This window comes from Platichthys flesus, chromosome 12 (genome assembly GCF_949316205.1).
Source record: "Platichthys flesus chromosome 12, fPlaFle2.1, whole genome shotgun sequence".
Lineage (NCBI taxonomy): Eukaryota > Metazoa > Chordata > Actinopteri > Pleuronectiformes > Pleuronectidae > Platichthys > Platichthys flesus.
The window spans coordinates 8,253,377-8,274,192 of record NC_084956.1 but is presented as its reverse complement, the minus strand read 5'-3'; the positions used below and the strand labels follow the sequence as shown (position 1 = coordinate 8,274,192).

Genomic DNA, 20,816 nt, shown 5'->3' with positions numbered 1-20,816 from the left:
AATCAATACAAATATATGTACAGACGGAAACAAGAGCGTGAAATGATTTCAGGATGATTTCAATATTTTAAAGCTGCCTCCCCACGAACAATGAGCTCTCACCTCTCCCGCAGCCACTCTCCGTCGGCGCGCTCGCCTGACGCGCAGCGCCTCCCCAACTGGTTCCTCACTTTGACAAAGTCCTGGACGCGAGCAGGTCTGCTGAGCGGCTGCGTGCGCGTAAAGATGAAGCCTTGACTGGTTTGATCTTGAGAAGTTGATCAGCTCTGTCACACGCGTCCCTCTCTCTGATAGACTCAGTTTTGGAGGAACACAATGGAGCCGTGGTCATTTTGGAGTTTTTCCCTCTTGGCTTTCGCGCTGCTCTGCCCCCTTCACCTCAACTTTGTGGCTCAAGCGGAAATAAGTTCACCCCGAGCTAACGACAGATTTGGTCGGCTGGAGGTCGTGCAGCTGGAAGCACGTGGAACCCGACAACCAGCCGAAGTCTTACGCAAAGTCGACAATTACGCAGAAGTTTTTGGAACGGAACCAGACGGTGATTTGAAACCGGGTCGTGGCAAGAAAACTAGGGATGAACCACAGAAGGGACAGAAACAGGAGGCACCGATCGGCGTCGAAACGGCACCAAACTGCGTGAATCGTCTCAAATTACCCGGTAAAAAGTCAGACAGCGTGTCCGAGGACAACCTGAGGCGAAGCACAGCGAATATGTCCCAAAGAAAGACGAAGGTGAAGAGGAGTGTGACTCCAGGAATCAGCGAGAATGTGGATATGAGTATAAGTGGAGGAGCGCAGTCGAGGGAGAGGTTTGTGGAGACGGTCCAAGGTGTCTCCAGCTCCAGAGGCGAGCACCGGCGCACCGGGGAGGACACCCGGGGGTCCAACCCCAGACAAAGTGAGCCTTACGTGGACACGTCCACTTTCGCCCTGTCGGGAGACTCTGCGCACAACCAGGCGATGGTGCACTGGTCTGGACACAACAGCAGCGTGAGTTTCAATCCAGCAGCAACACACTCCCTCTCATCATAAAGGGTTTAAGAAAACACGAAAATACTCCACACACTGGTTGTAATGCTAATGAACGTTTTCTCCATTACATGTAAATTATAAAACACATTTACATGAATCTGTCACATTTTTACGCACAGCTGTTTCAGTGCGCACGAGGGGAATTCGTCTCCCACAAATGAATAATTTCAATCTGCCTGGAGTCTTGAATTCAACAATGCATTTGCTGATTTCCTTGTATTCATGATTATGTATTTTGTTGCTGTATAAATGGAGATTATGATTACGCGCACTGCGCTCCTGTCCGCGTGCTCGCCTGCTGGATGAGCCTGTGCACCTGCAGGATTTCAAACCTCGAGCAGAAGCATTGATTTCAACAAACTGTGTTGCCACCTGAACTTTTAAATGAACAGTTAACCCCCAGGTAAATGAGGATGACACGGCGCTATGGGAAGGCGCAGGCATTTTGGCAGCAATCACAACACATTCATTATTTATGATACAATCAAGTAATGTCTGTCATCAAGGTGCAATAGCGACAATTAAAGGGGGATTTTGTCCAACCTGGTCCTGAACGTGACGCTGATGAGACACAGTTCGACCTTTTGGCAAATGAGCCATGCCTCGGTCGTTGACATTTGGCTCACATAGTTCATAGACGTCTAATAACCTGGCTGCAGACAGCTCTGCAACATGTTTATTGTTGAGAAGCTGCCAGGCTTTGCACTTTGAAACGGGCTGGTGTGAATGTGCACAAATGAAATGGACAGCAAGACTTTGCAGCAGCCACCCAGATCCCCCCCCCCCCCCCCCTCTCTCTCACATCACAGCTGCACACACCCATTTGGGTTTCCACAGTGGAGATTGTATCTCTTACTTTAGGTGTACACTGTGCCAAACCGTCTGCAAGCACCGGCATTAATCAGGCACACAGATCTTGAAAACTACACAAACTGCCTCGTACAAATGAAGGGAGTTACGGTTTTTCCCCCTCAGGTAATTCAGATCACCTTCATTTGTTTGGCAAGAGAGTGTGCGGCACTGGCAGCCACATTAATCTGGGACCACATCTGCAGATTTGTCGTGTCCCAGAAACAGTGAGAATATTCATGTGGTCCAGAATAAGGCACATATAACTCACTTGGTGGATTTTTATCATTCGACATTTTCTCTCTCTTATCTGGTGCATTTTTCTGTTTGCAACATATCCTGATGTTTGAGGCAAACACAGATGTGTCGACGTGGACAGAGACGCTCCAGTAATTCACCTGATCAAATCTGATTTGTGGGACTTATTGTGAAATATGTCGTTGGCTCGAGACGTCGTCTTCGCCAACGATGGCCTTTTGCACCGCAGAACCCTCTTCACTGGGTCGTCACTGATGGGCTTGTCACTGCAGCCAGTCAACAGCTTTGATTTATACAGCCTGACTCTCTGTCTGTGGTCCCAAAACTGCGACCGAAGCTGCAGTTTAAATTGATGGCGTTTTACGACTATATGTTAGAGCTCAGGCTATATTAGATCCAAATGACCGATAATAAATCCAATCTAAAAGGGACATTTGAAGGAAAATTACTTCATTTCTGTGCTGGAGGGAGGTTCTATCAGATATTCACTTCGAGACTTTGCCTGTGATCTGGCCGAGGTGTCAAATCCCACAGGGAGCGAAATGAGAAAGATGCAGTGGGTGATGGAGAAAGCGCCAGCGGGGGATCTCGAGAGTTCAGATATGATAAAGGATTTTCATCGCCTAAAAAAAACTCAAATCTGTCCACAAAACAGCAGCCGACTATTATTTGATTTCTGTGATTGTCTGAGACATCAAAGCCCGGAGTCATATTCCTCTGGTCTCTGACTTTAAGAGAGATAACATTGATTGGACGCAACCATGGGTATACTGCATACTGCATACTGCACGAAGAACCCTTTTAAAATTCATGGTTCTTAACTACATGTAGTATTGATTGACTGGGCATGTTCCTGCTTCTGCCTGTCCTGAATGTGAATGGGGATGGAGATTTAAAGAGTGGTGATTTATAATGGTGTGCACCATCGATATAGACACAAATAGAAGGTGAACTAATAAAAAATGCTCATAAAGACTCTTGGCTGTGGTGTGTCCTGTCTGGAAATCAGATTTGTTTCAGCCTTGTGCCACATATGGGGGTTCAAGCTGTGATAGGACTAGGTTGATGATCATTTAAAACAGCCATTGCAGCAGATCCTATACACAAAGGATGCAGAGCCGCCCCCCCCCCCCCCCCCCCCCCCCCCCCCCCCCCCCCAAGAAGGCAAAAGTCTTAGTGTGCGAGCCAGCTGGTGATCAGGGACGTATTGGCAGCCAAAAGATTTTTTAGGCTCCTTGTTGACCACTTTTGCAGGGTCCCCTCAGACAGCTGACCAAACTAGGACACGGTGTTGAAGGTACTGACAGTTAATGAGCGGCTTTATTGACAACACATCCCCCGATGCTGGATGGTGCTGTGGTGGTGACGTGGGGATTAGGGTGTGGTCTCCCTCGTTGGCCTCTGGAGGAGCAGGACATTGGTGACACCAGATTTTCCTTCTCGCCCGGGGTGTACATCTCTTTGGATTCTGGTTTCTTCTCATGGTGACAAGAAACATATCCATCTGACAGTTCTGTTATATGTTTTATTTTATGGTGGCTGCCACTCGGGCCACATTGTCCTCGTGCTTAATCGGGACCAGGCAGTTATTGTTGCACGTAATCCCATCGGTATAAATATACAATAAAAAAGAGGAAATCACACTGCCCCGGGGGACACGCGTTTAAAACCAGTTCATTAGATAGACACCCATTCCATTTAGCATGCCAGAGTTGGTTGCATAGAAACTCCTTGATCCATAAAATCAAATGGAATGGGTTCCCAATCCACAGAGGCATTTTACCAGAGTTTGTTGGGGTGTTACAGGATGATGAAAAGTGCATTAAAAAAGCCGCCACTGTTGAGGTGTTCAGATGCAACAAAGGGAAAAGTTTAGCGGATTTTGTTTTTCTTCTCCTCCCGATAACTTCCATGCACGTCTCGTCCGTATTCTCCCCAGCCACCGCAACGTATTTTTTATGCATGTATAATTTTAGGTCAGACCCTTTTAATAGAGAAGTCACATGAGGGAAAGGGTCTAATGTCTGACCTTGTAAAACCTTCTTATTCATGCACTTTAATCATCCTCCGGCCCCCTGGTTGCTGCCTGAGGGGATCGTGATCCATGCCCCGTTTGAAGAAAATCAAAGGTGCTTGAAGTTTTCAACATTTGGGATTGTTTTCCCCTTGTGTTACACTTTGCATTTATTGTAGCACCTCGACATTTGGAAATGTTTCATTCCAGAACTCCCATAAGCGCTTCTCTTGATTTGTACATTACTATTAATGCACCCTTAGTATTATTCAGTTGCTTGCGATTGAAGTTTCAGGCTTGTTTGATATGGATTTTTGAAAGTCGCAACCGGTGGAAATAAAACAACTCCAAAGATAATTCCTTTCACACCAGCCATTTTGGTCTTCTACCTCCCTGTCCCCCGGGGTGTCAGCACCATACGTCTGTTCATTAATCCCGCCTGTCTCAAGCCTTTAGGGATGCACTGTCCGCTGATGTGATTGTGAGATGCTGAGAGAAACGCCAGCAATCCTGTGTGCTATGAGTGAAAGTGTGCACGCTGGTAACTACAAGAAAAACAATCGCTCAGAAGCCTGAATGGGGGAAATTCTTTTTAAACATTTTATGGAAAAAAGAACCCAGGGAAGCATTTCCTGTTGTGTTCGTTTTTTTTCTTCCTCTCTTTTATTTCATGCTGCACAGGATTCAATTTTCACCGTCTCTCTTGTAATAATTCAGTGAATCCCAGTTTTTACTCCTCAGATGACATGCATGTGTGCCCTTTTTTTTTTCATGAATCATTTGTGCTCAGGGACCATAATGCATCACATCAACACAGGCTCCCAGCACTTCTTTGGCACTTGTAATTCCTCAGACTGTAGTTTTGCTCCACAAAGTGCATTTTAAGCAGCAAATAAAGTCCCTGCCTTCGATGTATGTTCAGGCACTGTCATTGCTTGATTCCTCTCTACCTCCCCCACACTCTCTCTCTCTCTCTCTCTCTCTCTCTCTCTCTCTCTCTCACGTTTGCGTTTTCAAATTTAATCAAACTGACAAAGGGGGTGCGGGATCATATTTGACAAGTTTGCATGTGATTAATTAGTTTAATAACTGTCGCAGTGTGGTAGACGCGTACTGTGTCTGTGATTGGGTAATGAAAACAAATTTATGCATTTTCTGATTGGGGAAAATCATACAATTGGAATTCAAATGGCGAGATGTTGTGTTTTCTTCTTTACTTTCATTATCGCCAATAACAAGCAAACTAAGTGACCCTGGCTTGGTGACATTATACCTCCAAGCAGCACGTTGCCTGAAGCGCGCCACCGCCGCAGCTGCTATCATGTTTAAAGATGACTGGGGCTTCTCCGGTGGCAGTCAGCTTAAGTAATGGCTGGACTTGGCAGTTTACAGTGACAGGAATGCATTAGTTCTTGGGGAATTTATTTTTTTTCCCCCATCCAGTGAGATTCAAAAGACCTAAAACAACACACACAAACACACACGGACACACACTCTGCGTAATCGATGGAGATGATGGAAAACGTCCAAAGCACAAAATGACACGTAGAGAAAACAGAATACCCACTGGGTGTCGTGGAGTTAATCCTTTAAAATGATTGGTTGCTATTGCTTTCAACCAAATAGAAGCAGAAAAAGGAAAACGAGTCATAGTTAAAAGTTATGACAAAATATTCATCACACTTCTTCTTTTTTTTTTGCAGAGGTAAGACCTGACGGAGGCTGCACATCATTTACATGAGTTAATGATCGTATTGAAGTGGAAGTGAACTGTCATCAATAAGATTGTCAGGAAGCTGTAAATTAATCATAACAACTTAAGCGTTGAATTTGAAATAACAGCTAATTGTGTCCCAGCCGGCGTTTCCCGCAGCGTCTCAACCGGGAGCCGGGAGATTTTAATTCCTGATTTCATGCTGTGCTTTGCTACTCCGACAGTTAAATTGTGCTGTTCACAATGTTTAAATAACCATCTTTGATTATAATCCCCTCCCTGTATGTCTTTCTCCACTGCGTATGCCTGCTCTTTTATTCGGTGGCTCAGTATTCCACACAGGTAGCGGGAATTTCATCTCATCAGACGCTGTGCTTTAGTTGCGCCGCTGTTGTCTTGCTTCAACCACAACGTGTCTCTTTCTGATATGGAGATTTAAACGTAGCCTGGAGACGCGACTGCAGCCGGGCTCTGACATTAATATGCTCTAAAAAGTGGTCTCCCGCACTTTTTCGTCAAGCGTGAACATTTCTGTGTTGTCGTGGCCAAACAAGCGAGTAAACAAAGACGACGGCGAACAAACCATCAAAGGCTGAAGGTGTCACATTATACACACGTTAAAAAGGCTTGTACCATGAATTTTTCAATGAATATGTAATCAGATAAACCCGGCAACCGAGATGATATTTTCTCTCTACAAAGCGAGGGAATGTTAATTAACGTATCTGACACACACAAAAAATGGACACTGAACACACTTGTCATTTGCTTTCATACAATATTCATCCAACAAGAAATTCTCTTGTTGGGCAATGGGCGTATACAGTATGGCAGGTTCATCCCTCCGGCAGTGGCCACAGGTCTGGTTCTGATCCGACTCTCCTTCGACTTCCCTGCTCTCCCCCCCCCCCCCCCCCCCCCCCCTTTCACGTTTAATCATGTCCTATTGAATAAAGGCCAAACATGCAGGATTGTCTTTTTTGCAAAAATTCATGAGACACTACAGGTTTAGTCTTCCTTGATAGTTAACCAAACTGTTTTTGTTGCCTTAACACACGTGAGACTACAGGATGAAAACTTCCTGCACGTGTTGCCAGATTTGCTCGGTGGTAATTAGAAGATTTCATTGTTTTCCCTGAGGTGGAAAAGACTTTGTCCCACAAGACTCATGTTATGTTCTGTAGCTGGATACAAGTGATAGTTGGTGGTCTGCTTTATTGGTAAGCATAATCAAATACTAGTACAAAAGATATTACTAATATTTCAGATGATGTTAGTCCCACTAAAACTGCTTCCAGTCATGTATTTGTGATAAAAACTGAGTGAGATTATGGCCGGTTGTTGTCCAGGTGATTCACCACGAGCAGGTGATGCCATTTGTAACAGTCGACAAACACAAAACTGAAACAAAACAAATTTCATGCAATTTCCACAGGTGCATTTATACGTCATGTCTCCTTAATGTTTAACCTCTAACCTGAATGTTACAGAGATTTTACTGCTGTTGTGAAAACATGTGACCCGAACTATCTCCTGCTGCGTCCTTCATGCGAAAGGCAAAGTCGGGGGGGGAAATGTCTCGACAATTGGGTCAGAACATTTTCATGCCTCCCAACGGCTTAAGTCTCACTGAAATGACATTCGGTTTCGCTGGCCATCGGTTATTGGTTGCTGCTTGTTGAACTTGGGGCCCTGCTAGAGGAGGAAGGGCTGATACACTGCATGTTACCTTTTAACTTTTTTGTCAGGGTGGAAACGAGATGTAACCAAAGTAAAACTCAGCTTTGCCCAACTAGACCATCTCTTATCACTTAAGTCTATCACAAGAATTTTGTATTTCCCTCTTAACATAACTGGAAAAACAAACAGGTTCCATATCAATACAATCTCTCTGGAAGAAATAGACATTTCAAAAGTGAATGCTAAACGGATCGGCCATTTTCTGCCTCTCCACATTATGAAAAATGTAAATAAGCGGCACAGGAAGAGATTTGGTTCTCAGCCCTTTTGGAAGAGAGGAGGGTCATTTTAGGTGGAGGCTTTCTCTCTTCCAAAATCTTAATTTGGACCCACTCCTGCCTTTGGCTCCACTTCAGATGTCCCCCCCTCGGGCAGAAGCCGAGCCATTACGCGCCAAAGGAGAAACAGAAGAGACTGGAAGAAATGTCTAAATCTGTGGAGAACTCCTAAGATTTTATAGAAACATTCTTCATGCTGGTTAATTTCCAATTCTCTGCCGTCATCCACGGCTTCATGAATAACATGATTACACACACACAAAAGAATAAATGTAGTCATGCCATTGTACCTTCAACCTCTGAACACTAAATATGGGTAAACAAGGGGGGGGGGGGGGGTAAACAGAATATGAAAAAACCTGTAAAAGTGAAGTGCTAATGTTGTATTTTTTGGCTCTCCACACCACTTACAATGCATCAAATACATTTTAAATTGCACGGGATGTGACTAAAACTTTGTCAAATGTGTCAAGTCATTTAAATTACATCTAAAATTGCTGTTTAATTTGTACTTGACTGTGCTTTTCGGTTTTCACTTCTTTGTTCAAGAGCAGAGTCAACATGGCGTCACAGGAGGTGCAGAGTGTATTTCTTTACCTTCTTTACCTCCAGCTTTCTTTAGAGAAAAAAAGGAAAGTGCCGTTTGTGCACCAATCGCAATCTTTCTTACCACTAATGGCAGGCAGTAGAATTTATTGTATTGTTGCAAGCAGCCGAGAGACACAACATACCCGTAAAATACCCTCACAATAGAGCTGTATTTGAAGTGAAACCCCTTTTATATTGAGCCCATTTCATTAATTTCCCCTACCATAATGGACCAAATTGATTGCTGAAACCTCTCTAGCTCAAAGCATCAGGGTTATATGGCCAGGGCTCCGGAGTCGGCGAGGAAAAGCAAACACACAGACGGCCGGCTAATGCACCGGGGACCTTTTGCTGGGGTTTACTTGATGAAAGCAGCATCCTTCTCCCCCCCCCCCCGGAGTACGTTTTCACCCACAAAAGTACAAACAATCAATTTGGGTCCTCAGACAAGATGAGGACGGAGTTAGGCCTCACTTCGACCGCACCGTTACTCTTAAAAGACGTTCGTCTCTCCCACTAAGTGCTCTACTTTGGAGACATCCTCACACAGCCACAATCAACGTGTCGTGTTCCTGCTCCTCCGCCCACTTGTGTTTTGTGCATCTTGATTTTTGGCCTCGCTCCTGTTCTAGCCTTAAAAGAAATTTATGCAAATTTCTCAACCCAATACTGTGTTTCTTTTCTCCGCAGGTGTTTGCGTCAGATAATTTCCAAATGGATGCATGAATATATTCATTCCTGAATCCTGTGAGAGACAGAGGAAGAAAAGTTAGAAGTTCCATCTCCAGCGTTGAGCGTGTTATGACACACATCGCTCTCCACGTCTACACTGCTAGATTTCCACCGAGTGTCTTTGGCTTTGCGAAGATTTCCTCGTGCTTGGCTGTGGATCTTTTCACTTCTCGCTCAAGAAATGGAATTTTAAAAGTCCACAGCCGCAGTGAATCGTTTCTGGATGAGATCTAGGACATTAATTAGCTGCTTGCCTTTAAGAAAACAGTATTTGTCAAATCACTCAGATGACTCCTCTCACGCCCTTGGCTCCTGTCTCCCTTCCCTTAATGAAGTTGAGAATGTAATGAGCGTAACAACAAATGAAACAGGTTTTATTTTTGCCTCTGCGTGCTCAGACTGGTGAGATGCAGCGTAGGGAGGTGAGCGGCGTCGTCCCAGCTCGCTCCCCTCACAGCGATATGGCAGCTTTTGGTGTCTGATAACGGCCACGATGCGCTAGGGCTCCCCCCACGGATCTGCATGGTCTTGGCTCTTCTCACTATGTCCATTTTTCTTTTCTCTCAGCCTGTTTCCTCCCTCTCCTCCTCCTCTGCTCCTCATTGGAACAGTAACGGCGAAGAGTACAGGCATGTCACGCTGTGGGATTTTTTTCCCACAGGGTAATAAATTCTCGACAACACCGGTGTCACCGATTACTTGTGACATTCTACAGGAAAAGACACGTGACAAGCTCAATATCTGCAGAGCGATTACTTTGCTCTTTAACGTTAGATTTCACTGAGGCGGACTCTTCCTCGTGTGTGTGTGTGTTTGTGTGTGGCCTTTAGATGCTGCCACCTTCTTCACAAGCAGTTTTATATGAAGCTTCATTGATATGATCAAGTTCTCTCTTATCATTGGGTTTTAATCTAAACATCAAATCCTCCCCCATGTCTTCATGTGACTGCAGAGCTGACACACTGAGTATATAACCGCAGCATCTGATTGATAGCAAGTATTAATAGTTGGTATTTAATGAGTTTTTTTTTTATTTTGGATGAATGTGGGCAGTACCACTCATCTGGAAAATCAATTAATGAGTTCACTTCTCAATAAACAGTTGAGTAAAATTTGTTGTGGGTGGATATTGTGTACCTGAACACCATGAAACTCAAAGCAGCAACCTTTGTGGAGATTTAATGTATCATATGACACAGGTATAAACATCCAGAATATATTTCAATTATGTAAAAGTTAGGCTTAATGTGGCCACTCCAAAAACTTATATCAGAAATTTGGGATTAACTGTTCTCACCTGTGTTTTCCTTATTATTTCTTGAGAATTGTAATATATTTGCTGATTCTCTCCACACGCACACACACACACACACACACACACACACACACACACACACACACACACACACACACACACACACACACACACACAAACAAACACACACACATAGCTGATATTATTTAAGGACATTTACAGATCTGTGTTGAATAATTTTCATATTCAATATATTTTACCTACTTCACTATATGTCCATCATAGCTCGATCGATGCTCATTGCCTCTTGAGGCTCATTGAGACAATCATTGATATAGATTTAGATTGGATATAATATTGACATTTCATCACTGACTTGTGCTACTTTTTTCAGATCTAACATGTGTCTATGTCACCGTCCTGCTTGTGTTTATGTGATCATAAATATGTGATGTCACCCTTTTATAGCTCATGTTCTTGGTCCCAACCAACTCTTGAGGGAAACATCTGCGTCTGAGGCTGCTAGATGCTCCTCTATCTTCACCAAGTGGTCACTAACTGTCTGCTGCTATCCGCTGCTGCCACACACTGCACAGTTACAGCTGTGGGAGTGAACCAAAACAGTGCATTTGCAGTTCAGACAACTAATCGATGAGCTGATTCATTGGTCTGTAAAAACCAGGGGAGCTTGAATATTGTATGTTCAGTGTGCAGCTGCTGTTGTGGCCCAATCACTCCTGAACCAGAGATATAATAAGTATGTATTTATGATATAATGATTTTGTCGTGCGGGACATCTTCATGACCTGACTCTCAAGTATTAGAAATAGCACCCCCAAAAAAACACACAAATATTCACACGTGCACTGTGCATGTGAACCTGCACAAAGTAAAAAGAAGAACAGCTGCTCCATAGGACGGTTTGAAACTCAGTCACTCGACGGATTCCAAACCCGCTTTGACTCTGTTTATCAAATCGGATAAGGTCTTGAAACTGACCTCCAGACAGCTGACAGGAGAGAAGAGGCACATTTCAGTAAAAGCCGGTTTATTATGAACCAAATTTTAAATAACGAAGGAATGATTTAATTAGTGTTGACACATTTCAGCCAGCCGTCCGACATTTTGAATTTGTGGTTATAGTCTCAGAGGGGGGAAACTGACGGGGGGGGGGGTTCTCTCAGGAGACGTCCCTGCGAATGTGGATGTCTTTACCCTTGCGCTGCACTGTACTGAAGCTTATGTGTATTCATGAGAATGTAAATGTGTGTCATTTGAGCAGGGAGGAGGCTAAAGGTAAATAAAATAGAGACGCATGTCAATGCCTTCTCTGAGCACCAGCCGTTAGCACAGTTATTACAAAGAGCCTTTACATCACTCACTGTTTTTCAACTTTGTGGGTCCCTTGGAAATTAATTTAGATCCCCTCGGTGAGGTTCAAAAACAGAAGCGGATCCACATGAAAGTGGCAGCAGTTCTCATATTTCTAAGGGATTGTTCCTGCCGCACATGATGCGTTTCTCCTGAGCAGAGAAGAAACAGCCATCCAGAGGTGTGATGTGCGGAGTTCTGGTCCCTTTTAGTCTGCCCAATTAGACAGAGATAATATTTGACGGGTGCTGCCTTAATGATGTTTTACCGCGGGGGCTGAATATGCAACAGGTTCCCATTTGAAGTGTGCCATTACAGAGCCCAGTAGAACTGTGCAGGATAGGCAGCAACAGTCTATCTGGGTTTATTAATAGCCATATTACTGTACAGACGCTGAGATGATTCACACCTAAATTGCTAAATGAAAAAAAAAAAATCCCTCTGTTCAGCAGCGTGGTGTTGAGATGCCTCTCATGTCACGGCCCACTGAAGCACTTGAAAAATGTCAGTATTTCACAATAAAAGATAGATAAAGAAATGAAAATGCAGAGTAAAAAGGCAATTTGTGAAGATTTCATTTGGTCTGTGTCTGTTGCAGTACATGCAAAGGCCGCACGCTTGAGCGCTCGTGGTGCACGTGCACTGTTCAGGTGTGAGCGGATCCACTAAATCACTATGACATGTCCGTAACAGCTGTGTTGCCATGGCGGCTGTTTATACAGCCGTCTGAACGGGTCCGACTCTTTCTGTGGTCAAACATCACCTGATTGGGATTTTTTATTGTTTTTTTTTAATCGTCTCTACTCTCCTTGTGAAATCATCAGAGCCACACACTAAAAAAAAAAGGAGCAATAAAGAGAGAGGGAAGTAAACCCGAGAAAAAAGGAAAGAAAAAGGGAAAAGGAACGAAAGGAGGGAAAGAAAGCGACGAGAATAGAGTGTTGGGATAAAAGGATGACTAAACCCAACTCCTCTGAGGGGGAGAGCCAATCTGGAAAATGATTGGTTGACTTTCCTGGGGCAAAGCTCTCTTTGCTCACATCAATAAAACATAAACATGAATAAATGCACTGCATTTGGCCTTCCAGGGTCCTTAATTTCATGTATGCAAGTGAGCGATGATATGCATGGAGGATTGTTTTTACCTGGGAGGCTCAAAATAATTCTGGAAGCCATTTTGTGTTTGTTTTTTAAGTATTTACATAAATGCAAGACTTCACCATAAACTCTGGGAATTGTGTGTTGTTGATGGCGCCTCATTTGTCGGGTGTTCACGGTGTCGCTGCGTCTCTGCTGTGCACGTCTCCCCATCGGCCTCGGCGCTGCTCCCTATTGACGCACAGCCTATCAATAATGGTGAAGACGTGGCTACAGTGATGTACTCTTGATGTATCCACTTAGGGACAAATCATCCAAACAGTCATCTGCCTAAATTGTCTGTTGGTCCCCGGGGGAGATTGTCACTGACCCGTTTCCACTGGGTCAGCTTTTGATAATGAGCCAACCACACAAACACATTGACAACCGTAAAGACGAAGCTCCCGGAGGCTCCCGGCGGCGAGGGGGGCTTTCTGCCGTTTGGGGCTATTTTTAAAGGTTATTTTACATCCTTGTCTAAATTTGTGAGCGTCTGATTAAATCGAATCCGTGTGCGATGATATGGCGCAAGTGATTGAAACCCATAAAAGTGAGAACATCCTATTTGTTGTTTACTCCGTTAATTTGCCGTGCGATTTGAGTCCCTTTGCTGGGGTACCAAAGCGCCTCTGGTTCGACGCCGATAAAATCAATCCCACATTCAATTTACCTCGTAGTATTTATAATGTCCCATGACACAGAGTCATTGTTGTTAGTGAAAGAGAAGTGAGGAGACGAACGATCAACAGTTTGGCAGAGTCTTTCTCTTGGATCTATTTTTTCAGAGCAGGCAATTAGGGCCGACATCACAGCCATTTAACTAAGTCTGCACTCCAAATTGATTCAGACTCCGGCGCTGGACCTCGCAGACATGGTGCATTTCGCTATGCAAATGCTTATCTCTCTGTGTGATTGGTTAATTAACCTGTAACGCAGATAGTCCCAGGCGTGCACAGTGGCCGTTTGATGGCTAAATTGTGGGTCAATTGGGTTTTTAACATTTTCAAAGCAGACTTAGAGGCATGTCTTTGTTCCTCCGAGTCTTGCGTGGCTTTTTCTCGATTTAATGACTCGTTCCGCGGGTCCCATGAGGTTAATGTGCTTAAACTCACTGTAATTGAGCTTCTGACCTATCTTTCAGGCTTTGAAAAAAAATTGTCATATTATGCCATGTTTCCGCTCCTTGATTGTTATTGTCTGCCATTCCTCCTCGCTCCTTCCATGCCCTGCCCCAAACTACCCTACCCCCACCCCCCCTTCCTTTTCTATGCAGAGTTATGAGCGTCCCCATGGGAAGTCATTTATAATGCCATTGGAGTGACAATAATGCGTTTGCACACCATTTCACTCTGCCCTCTGTGCCTTGGCAGGCTTTTATGGGCCACATTTTTTTCTTCCCCAGAAACACATTGTCCAACCATCCTCAGATAACATGCAAAAGCATTTAGCCCAACTGGAGCTGGAAGTGGATGTCTTTATAGTGAGATAACACAGCATCCTTCACCATCTGCCGTGGGAAATCAACATTTGTTGGTGCTTTTGAAAGCTTTAAACTACTATAACACTATATTCAGAAGGTAAAAGTAGCACATTTGTTTGTTTTTTTTTAAATATGGGAATGAGATGAGACAGGGTGGTGTGGTGCAGCCGCCGACTGCATTTCTTTTCATTGTTCACTGCACAATTACGTTTGGATTTTGCTGTCATGTAGGTATCATTCCACATGAGATACGGACACAACTCTTGACAGCCCACGCAGATTTTTTTTCAGATCCTGCCACCAGCAGACTGACGTCTCCTGACAACACGACGATCTCTTGTCGTCGGGATAACGTACTGTACCAGCCTGATATGTGTTAGTATAAGGGTGTAGCGGACATGTTGTACTCATTCCACGTCATTAGGTGTAGACAGGTAATGTATGCAGGGAGAGGTGCTTGTGCAAAGGCTTTTTAGTGCAGACCTCGGCATGTGATTAAATGTGTCTGTTGCTGTTGTGTTGTAGGTGATCCTGATTTTGACTAAGCTGCATGACTTCAACCTGGGGGCTGTAACCGAGAGCTCACTCTGGAGGTGAGTTTGCTTTTATACTCGTTACTATTTTTCCTTTTCTGTCTAAACGGCCTCAGCGCAAGAAAGATTTTATAAAAATGCAAAAGCGCATCTCCCCCCCCCCCAAAAAAACAATAAGAATAATATATTCATAGAGGTTGCAGTGTACTCTAAGTATGATTTATTATGTTCCTCCTTGCTGGGATATGAACAATCAAGTCAGAACTGGGAGACAGTATGAAGTATGTTTTAATAAAGCAATCTGAAGCGGTGCCGAATGAAGCATCGTCCTCGCAGGCCCATAAACGACACAGTGCAGACACCTTTATAAAGACACCCAAACTATTTTATGTCCACTCTCTTCAGTGTAACTTCCTGAAAGAGTATTTGACGGATCAAACTGGGAGACCAACCTGTGGGGTCCCCTGTTTGGATCCGCGGCTCCGTTTCCTCTGACCTAGAAACTTCCTGATGGAGTTTTTTGATTGATTGTCATCCGTAACCTTTTGTTTCAGAGGCAATTGGCATGCAATTGCTACTGTATGGCTGTAGTAATTCCATTCAGTAGGTATTGAGAGGTGAGTTAGAGTGCCCTGTCAGGTCATAAATAAGAATGGAATTCATCAAGGATTATACCATCGAGCCCAATCCAGAGGCTGATGTGCCTCTTTTTCTCACCTCTCCTGTAGCCTGCAGAGAACTCATTTCATTCTGAAATACACCCGAAACCGAGACCATAAGTCCGCCAAGCGCAGACTCTCAAATTAATATCTGTTTCACCGGAGGCGCCACCAAAGATTTACACCCGACCTGACATGTTTTGAAAATCCCATATTGTGTACACGAGGTCTTCCATCATCAAGGTGGCTGCCGAACATTGGCACCATGAGTGAATTAGAGTGCCCCTCAGGGGGTGCGCCGAGTCTCTCCGTGTGGGTATTAGAAATGCAGAAATCTGAATGTGATGAAAAGAAACGGGAGTCAATGATTTCTGTGATGGCGCAATAAATGATTTATGGCGACAGCTCCGGGCCGCTGTCGGTGGCAATGTGCGGATCAATGGGGTGACTGTGGCAGAAGCCATCGAATCATGCATCAAGTCCCTCTGTGTTCCGAGGTGGTCGCCTTCTCCTCCCGAAGAAACTTTCCGACGAAATAGCATCGTTTAGGAGGCCGCCGCCCACTACCACGGACAGACACGCCAAGTGAAGGGAGTACTTAAGCACAAATACAAATGTGTTTAGGGGTAGGTCAATGTCAACAATGGAACAATTCAGATTAATGCATAGACAACGATAGCAGACTCGGGGATATCTATCCAATTATGCAGCGAAATTACATTTGGAGGCACTCAGGTAGAGCCGAGGGCGTGGATTGGCTTTTTGCGGCGAGGAGGAATGTGAAGACTCAGAGCGACAAGCACATCTACCCTTGTCTTGGGAGATGCACGAACTTGAAAACCCAGTTCTGTGACCAACCAGCGTTTTTACATTGTGTAACAAATCTAAATGATTTTATTCAAATACATGACGTTTAATTCATATTTAATCATTAATTTCCCTCTTAATTTATCTTTCTGATAATAATTTTTACCTTTAATGATTGTCACTTAATTGTTTTGCCCGATTGCAAGAGGATAAAACTTTCCCGGTCGAAAGAACATTGAGCACAAACAGGATGAAACTAGATTTAAAAATTCCAGCATTAATTTGAAATAAAATATAAACAGGTTTTCATCAGTGCTCTGGAAAAGACCTCTTTACATTCATTCTGCAACATACAGCATCTAGTTTCAGAAAAAGGTAACAATGTTTGTCACAGTGTTAATATATAGTCAAGGACCGTGGCCGTGTCGGATGTTTCAGCCCTTTAATTACAAATTCCTGCGACTTACTTTAGCGCTGAGCATTTTCCAAAGCTTACCTGAGATATACAAATGTATTTCTCAACTCGCAGGGTTTCATTACATGTCAGTGTAGCATGAAGGGGCTTGACGTGTGCAAGGCGGCGAGCGTTTAGTTTGCATACTGTGGTTGTCACAGCGGTGTTATTGCTGAATGCTATAGTGGTTTCCAGTTGAAAATTGCCTAATGAATATGTCAACCATTTTAATGCAGAATGCCACTTGCTTGAGGCTTCTTTTGAAATCTATGTGTTTACTTGTTGGTTATAAAAGAGCATTAGATGAGTGAGATTCTGCAGAAAGAAGAATCTTCCTCTGACCCTGTGCAGTAATACATCACCACACAATGACAATATCTAAACCGTTGCAATATGTTATATGTACCCTGTGGAGTTATTTGGAAAAATACTTGTTCACTCACCAAAATTCATCATGTGCATCCTTGAAGCCCAGCAAATCTGTTGAATGCTTTTTTTTCTCCTCATAAAACATTTGCAAGGTCAATTTTGGGAAATATTGTGAAACCTGGCTTGTTTGCATCGCTGCAGACGTTCTCCTTCATTCTGTCTGTCTGGCTCATTGCTGTATTTCATCGTGGGGTCACTGTCACCAATTAATGATCAGTGGTAAAGCGTGGCCCCGCCCCATTTGAGAGACAATTTAGCTTTAACTGCTTCACCTTCACCAGCCCACATCCTTCCCTGCACCTTCATGTGGTTCACCTTGGTCTCGCTCTTCTTAGTATTTTCTTTACATCTGCACTTCAGCAGTCGGCAGTGACGTGTGTCTTGTCCCTTGTGTGCACGTGCATGTACATGCGCATCCTCAATCTAGCTGATTAGCGTCTTTCCCAATAGATTTGGAAACTTAAGCCAATTTTTGTTCTTCCCCCAAAAAAACTGCTAGTGTCGAATCTAACAATTTAAAAAAACAACCATAAATCCTCTAATTAAAAAAGAGAACTCTGTCTATGTTTTGAGATTTACTTGACTAGTTAAATGTCCCTTTTGTCTCGATAAAGGCCTACACAGATTTTACAATTTGAGTTTACTCTAGTGTCTGGATCTTCTTCAGCTCCATAGTCTAATCAATATTCTTCATATAAGGTTTTTTGAATAATAACTAGATTTAGATGCACATTGATGTCACAGCAGTGGCTTGAAACATCATAACAGTGAATGTAATTGAGGTCAGGTTGCGGTTAATTAACTTTAAACATGTTTTGCTAATGGGCGATGTTCCTAATGATTCAAACAGAAATTTGAATTTAGACTAGTCAACTATACTATAGAATGAAAATAGTAAACAATTTAATCATCCGCACGGCATCTGCGGGTAAACAATGTCTATGTTAGCATTAGCATCAGCAGCCTTCTTACCCTAATGGTGGCTGTGCATTGCTCTGAACAGGAGGTTACAAACCTTCTTCTTCTGCAGAATCCTTCCTACAACCTTCTCATTTTCTAAATCAAAAATCTCAAACTGTAGTGGTTCTACAAGATGTCGTTTGTCCAGGTGCAGGTGACCGGAGGGGGGCTGCGGCGCCAGCTAGTGGTGGGATGCTGTGTACCTTCTTAGAACTAATTGTTAGCCAGCATTGCACACTGATGAAAAATCTATAATTTGTTGAATAGACTAGTATTTCTGGTGCTGACTTGCAAGTGTAAAAAATGTGTGTACTTTGCTAATGTAATGCATTAAGACATATAGCACATTTCTTGCAGCATAGCAAAAAATAGTTGTTTACTTGAGCAAGACCAACAAAAATACATAAGCATGAAGCTAGTTTCTGCAGGTTGATTTCCCCCTTGAAAGCAGAAACGCTGCCTGAATGGGAGAAAATCAATCCGAGCACATGTGGTATAAATGCTTTGGAGGTGCAGTCACGTAAAGAATAACTGATTTGCAGTTAATGGGCTAAAACATCCCGAACCTGCTGCTGCAATAAGGGTTTGAAGCAGCTCTCTAATGGATGTTTTTCATCAAACATGGAACATTTTCTCTGTAACCAGATCCACCGATTACGGCAGCACCTACACCAAACTCAACCACAAAGTGGGTTCAAGGACAGTCCTGAGTTACCTGTACGTCTGCCCGACCAACAAACAGAAGGTCAGTTGTTTGCCATCGCTTCATGTCTCTCGTATTCCTGACATCAAATTATCATCAAATGACTCTAACTCTCTCCCTCTTCTGCTGCTCTATCCCCTGTGTGGCCCCTCTGTACCCCAGATAATGATGCTCAGCGATCCAGAGGTAGAGAGCGCCGTTCTCATCAGCTCAGACGAAGGGGCGAGCTATGAGAAGTATCCCATTAACTTCAACATCTTGAGCCTGCTCTTCCACCCGTCGCAGGAGAACTGGATGCTGGCGTACAGTCACGACAGCAAGGTGCGAATCCACAGTAAACCCTAGAGCGGTGATAAGACGACACATGATGCTGAACAATCATCTCCAGATTCAGTTTTCACTGCCGTGGCTGTGCATGGGGCTCATTAACAGTATTTCTCCTCCTGGAACTTCTAAGGGTGACTAAGATCGGGCTCATTTCTCTCTTGCAGCTGTACAGTTCAATGGACTTCGGGAGGAAGTGGCAGCTGGTTCACGACCACGTGATGCCGGGCCGATTCTACTGGTATGATTATGTAGATCCTATTTTTGAGCGGTGATTGATTGTATTTTGCATAATGATCGGGTGTGTGTGACCCTGGGCTGTCGGGAGCATCCAGTGACCTCATGTCAAAAACAGATCTGCAGCCCCCCCCACCCCTCCTCACGACAGTCAAGCACACAACCGCTCACATCCACGTCACGTACACCCGAAGGAATATTGTACTTGTTTTTCCATAGCACTGCCACGACATGCTGTTTTTTTGGTTGCCGCTGTCATTTAGTAATCTTGACTTGCTCGCGCACAAGGCGGTGAATATCGATGTGAGCCTGTTTATCCCTCTTTGTCGCGGTATGTGTCAAACCCCAGAGTGTCTCTAGCTGTGGAAGAAAGGACATCGGTTGGAGGACGTCCTCTCCACATGCATGAATAGCGAGACATTTGATAGAGGAGAAGAGCGCAGCGGGTGGAGCGCCGCCCGAAACAATGCATTACTCCTGCTCCTGAGAACCGCTCCTTCACGCACATTACATCAAATAGTTATTTTTCCAACTGTTGTTGCAACCACCTACGTTTTAATAACACATATTTGCTATGGTGGATATTTACGGTAATAGCTGATGTTTTGCTACCCCCAGCCCTTCCTCTGTTGTCTCCTCTGTTGACGCTTTGCTGGATTGAGATTGTTTGCTGCTGGTGCCGCGGCTCCTCCACTGACTCATTTACAGGAAATAAAAAAACATCTTGTGTCCATTTTACAGAATGGGGATGTCCGTTCCACAGCTGTGATACACAATCTAGCCTCTTCCATGCTTTTCGTCTCGTTCTCATTCTCCTTCTTTTTCCCCCAACAACCTCTCTTTGCTCCTCTCGCTCTTTTCCAGGGCGGTAATGGGGCTGGACAAAGAGGCGGACGTGGTCCACATCGAGACGCGCATCGCAAAAGGCCGTGAGTGCAGCGCTGCCGTCCGCCACAGTAGCAGGACCCTCAGGACCCCTCGCCTCTCATTGAGAGCGAGGTCACGGGGAAGATGAGACTCTTTCTGATCTTCAGATTGGTCCCTGCAGCCCAGTAAAGCAGAATAGGTGTCTCTTGACAAAAATGGAGAGTTTTTTGCGGGCTGATAGATGTTTCTCTTCCTTAATCCATCCCCAGTGTCTCATACAGAAACCTCAGCTTTCCTCCTCTTAACAGCATGGGATATCCTGTCATGCCAATTAAAGTGTTTTTGTGAATTGGAAAAGATGCTCATCTTCCTCCTGTTGTAGGAAGATGAGAATC

General features: G+C 44.1%; 1 protein-coding gene across 1 annotated transcript in view; it reads left to right on the top strand.

Annotated features, from left to right (window-relative positions):
- The first annotated feature begins 236 nt into the window (after positions 1 to 236).
- sorcs3b (sortilin related VPS10 domain containing receptor 3b) overlaps positions 237 to 20,816 on the top strand; it is a 42,623-nt gene continuing 22,043 nt past the window's right edge. The window contains exons 1-6 of the mRNA XM_062401685.1: positions 237 to 990; positions 14,974 to 15,041; positions 18,936 to 19,035; positions 19,156 to 19,314; positions 19,485 to 19,558; positions 20,419 to 20,483. Coding sequence (XP_062257669.1) covers positions 316 to 990; positions 14,974 to 15,041; positions 18,936 to 19,035; positions 19,156 to 19,314; positions 19,485 to 19,558; positions 20,419 to 20,483 — 1,141 coding nt within the window. The 5' untranslated portion in view covers positions 237 to 315. The remainder of the gene's footprint in view (positions 991 to 14,973; positions 15,042 to 18,935; positions 19,036 to 19,155; positions 19,315 to 19,484; positions 19,559 to 20,418; positions 20,484 to 20,816) is intronic.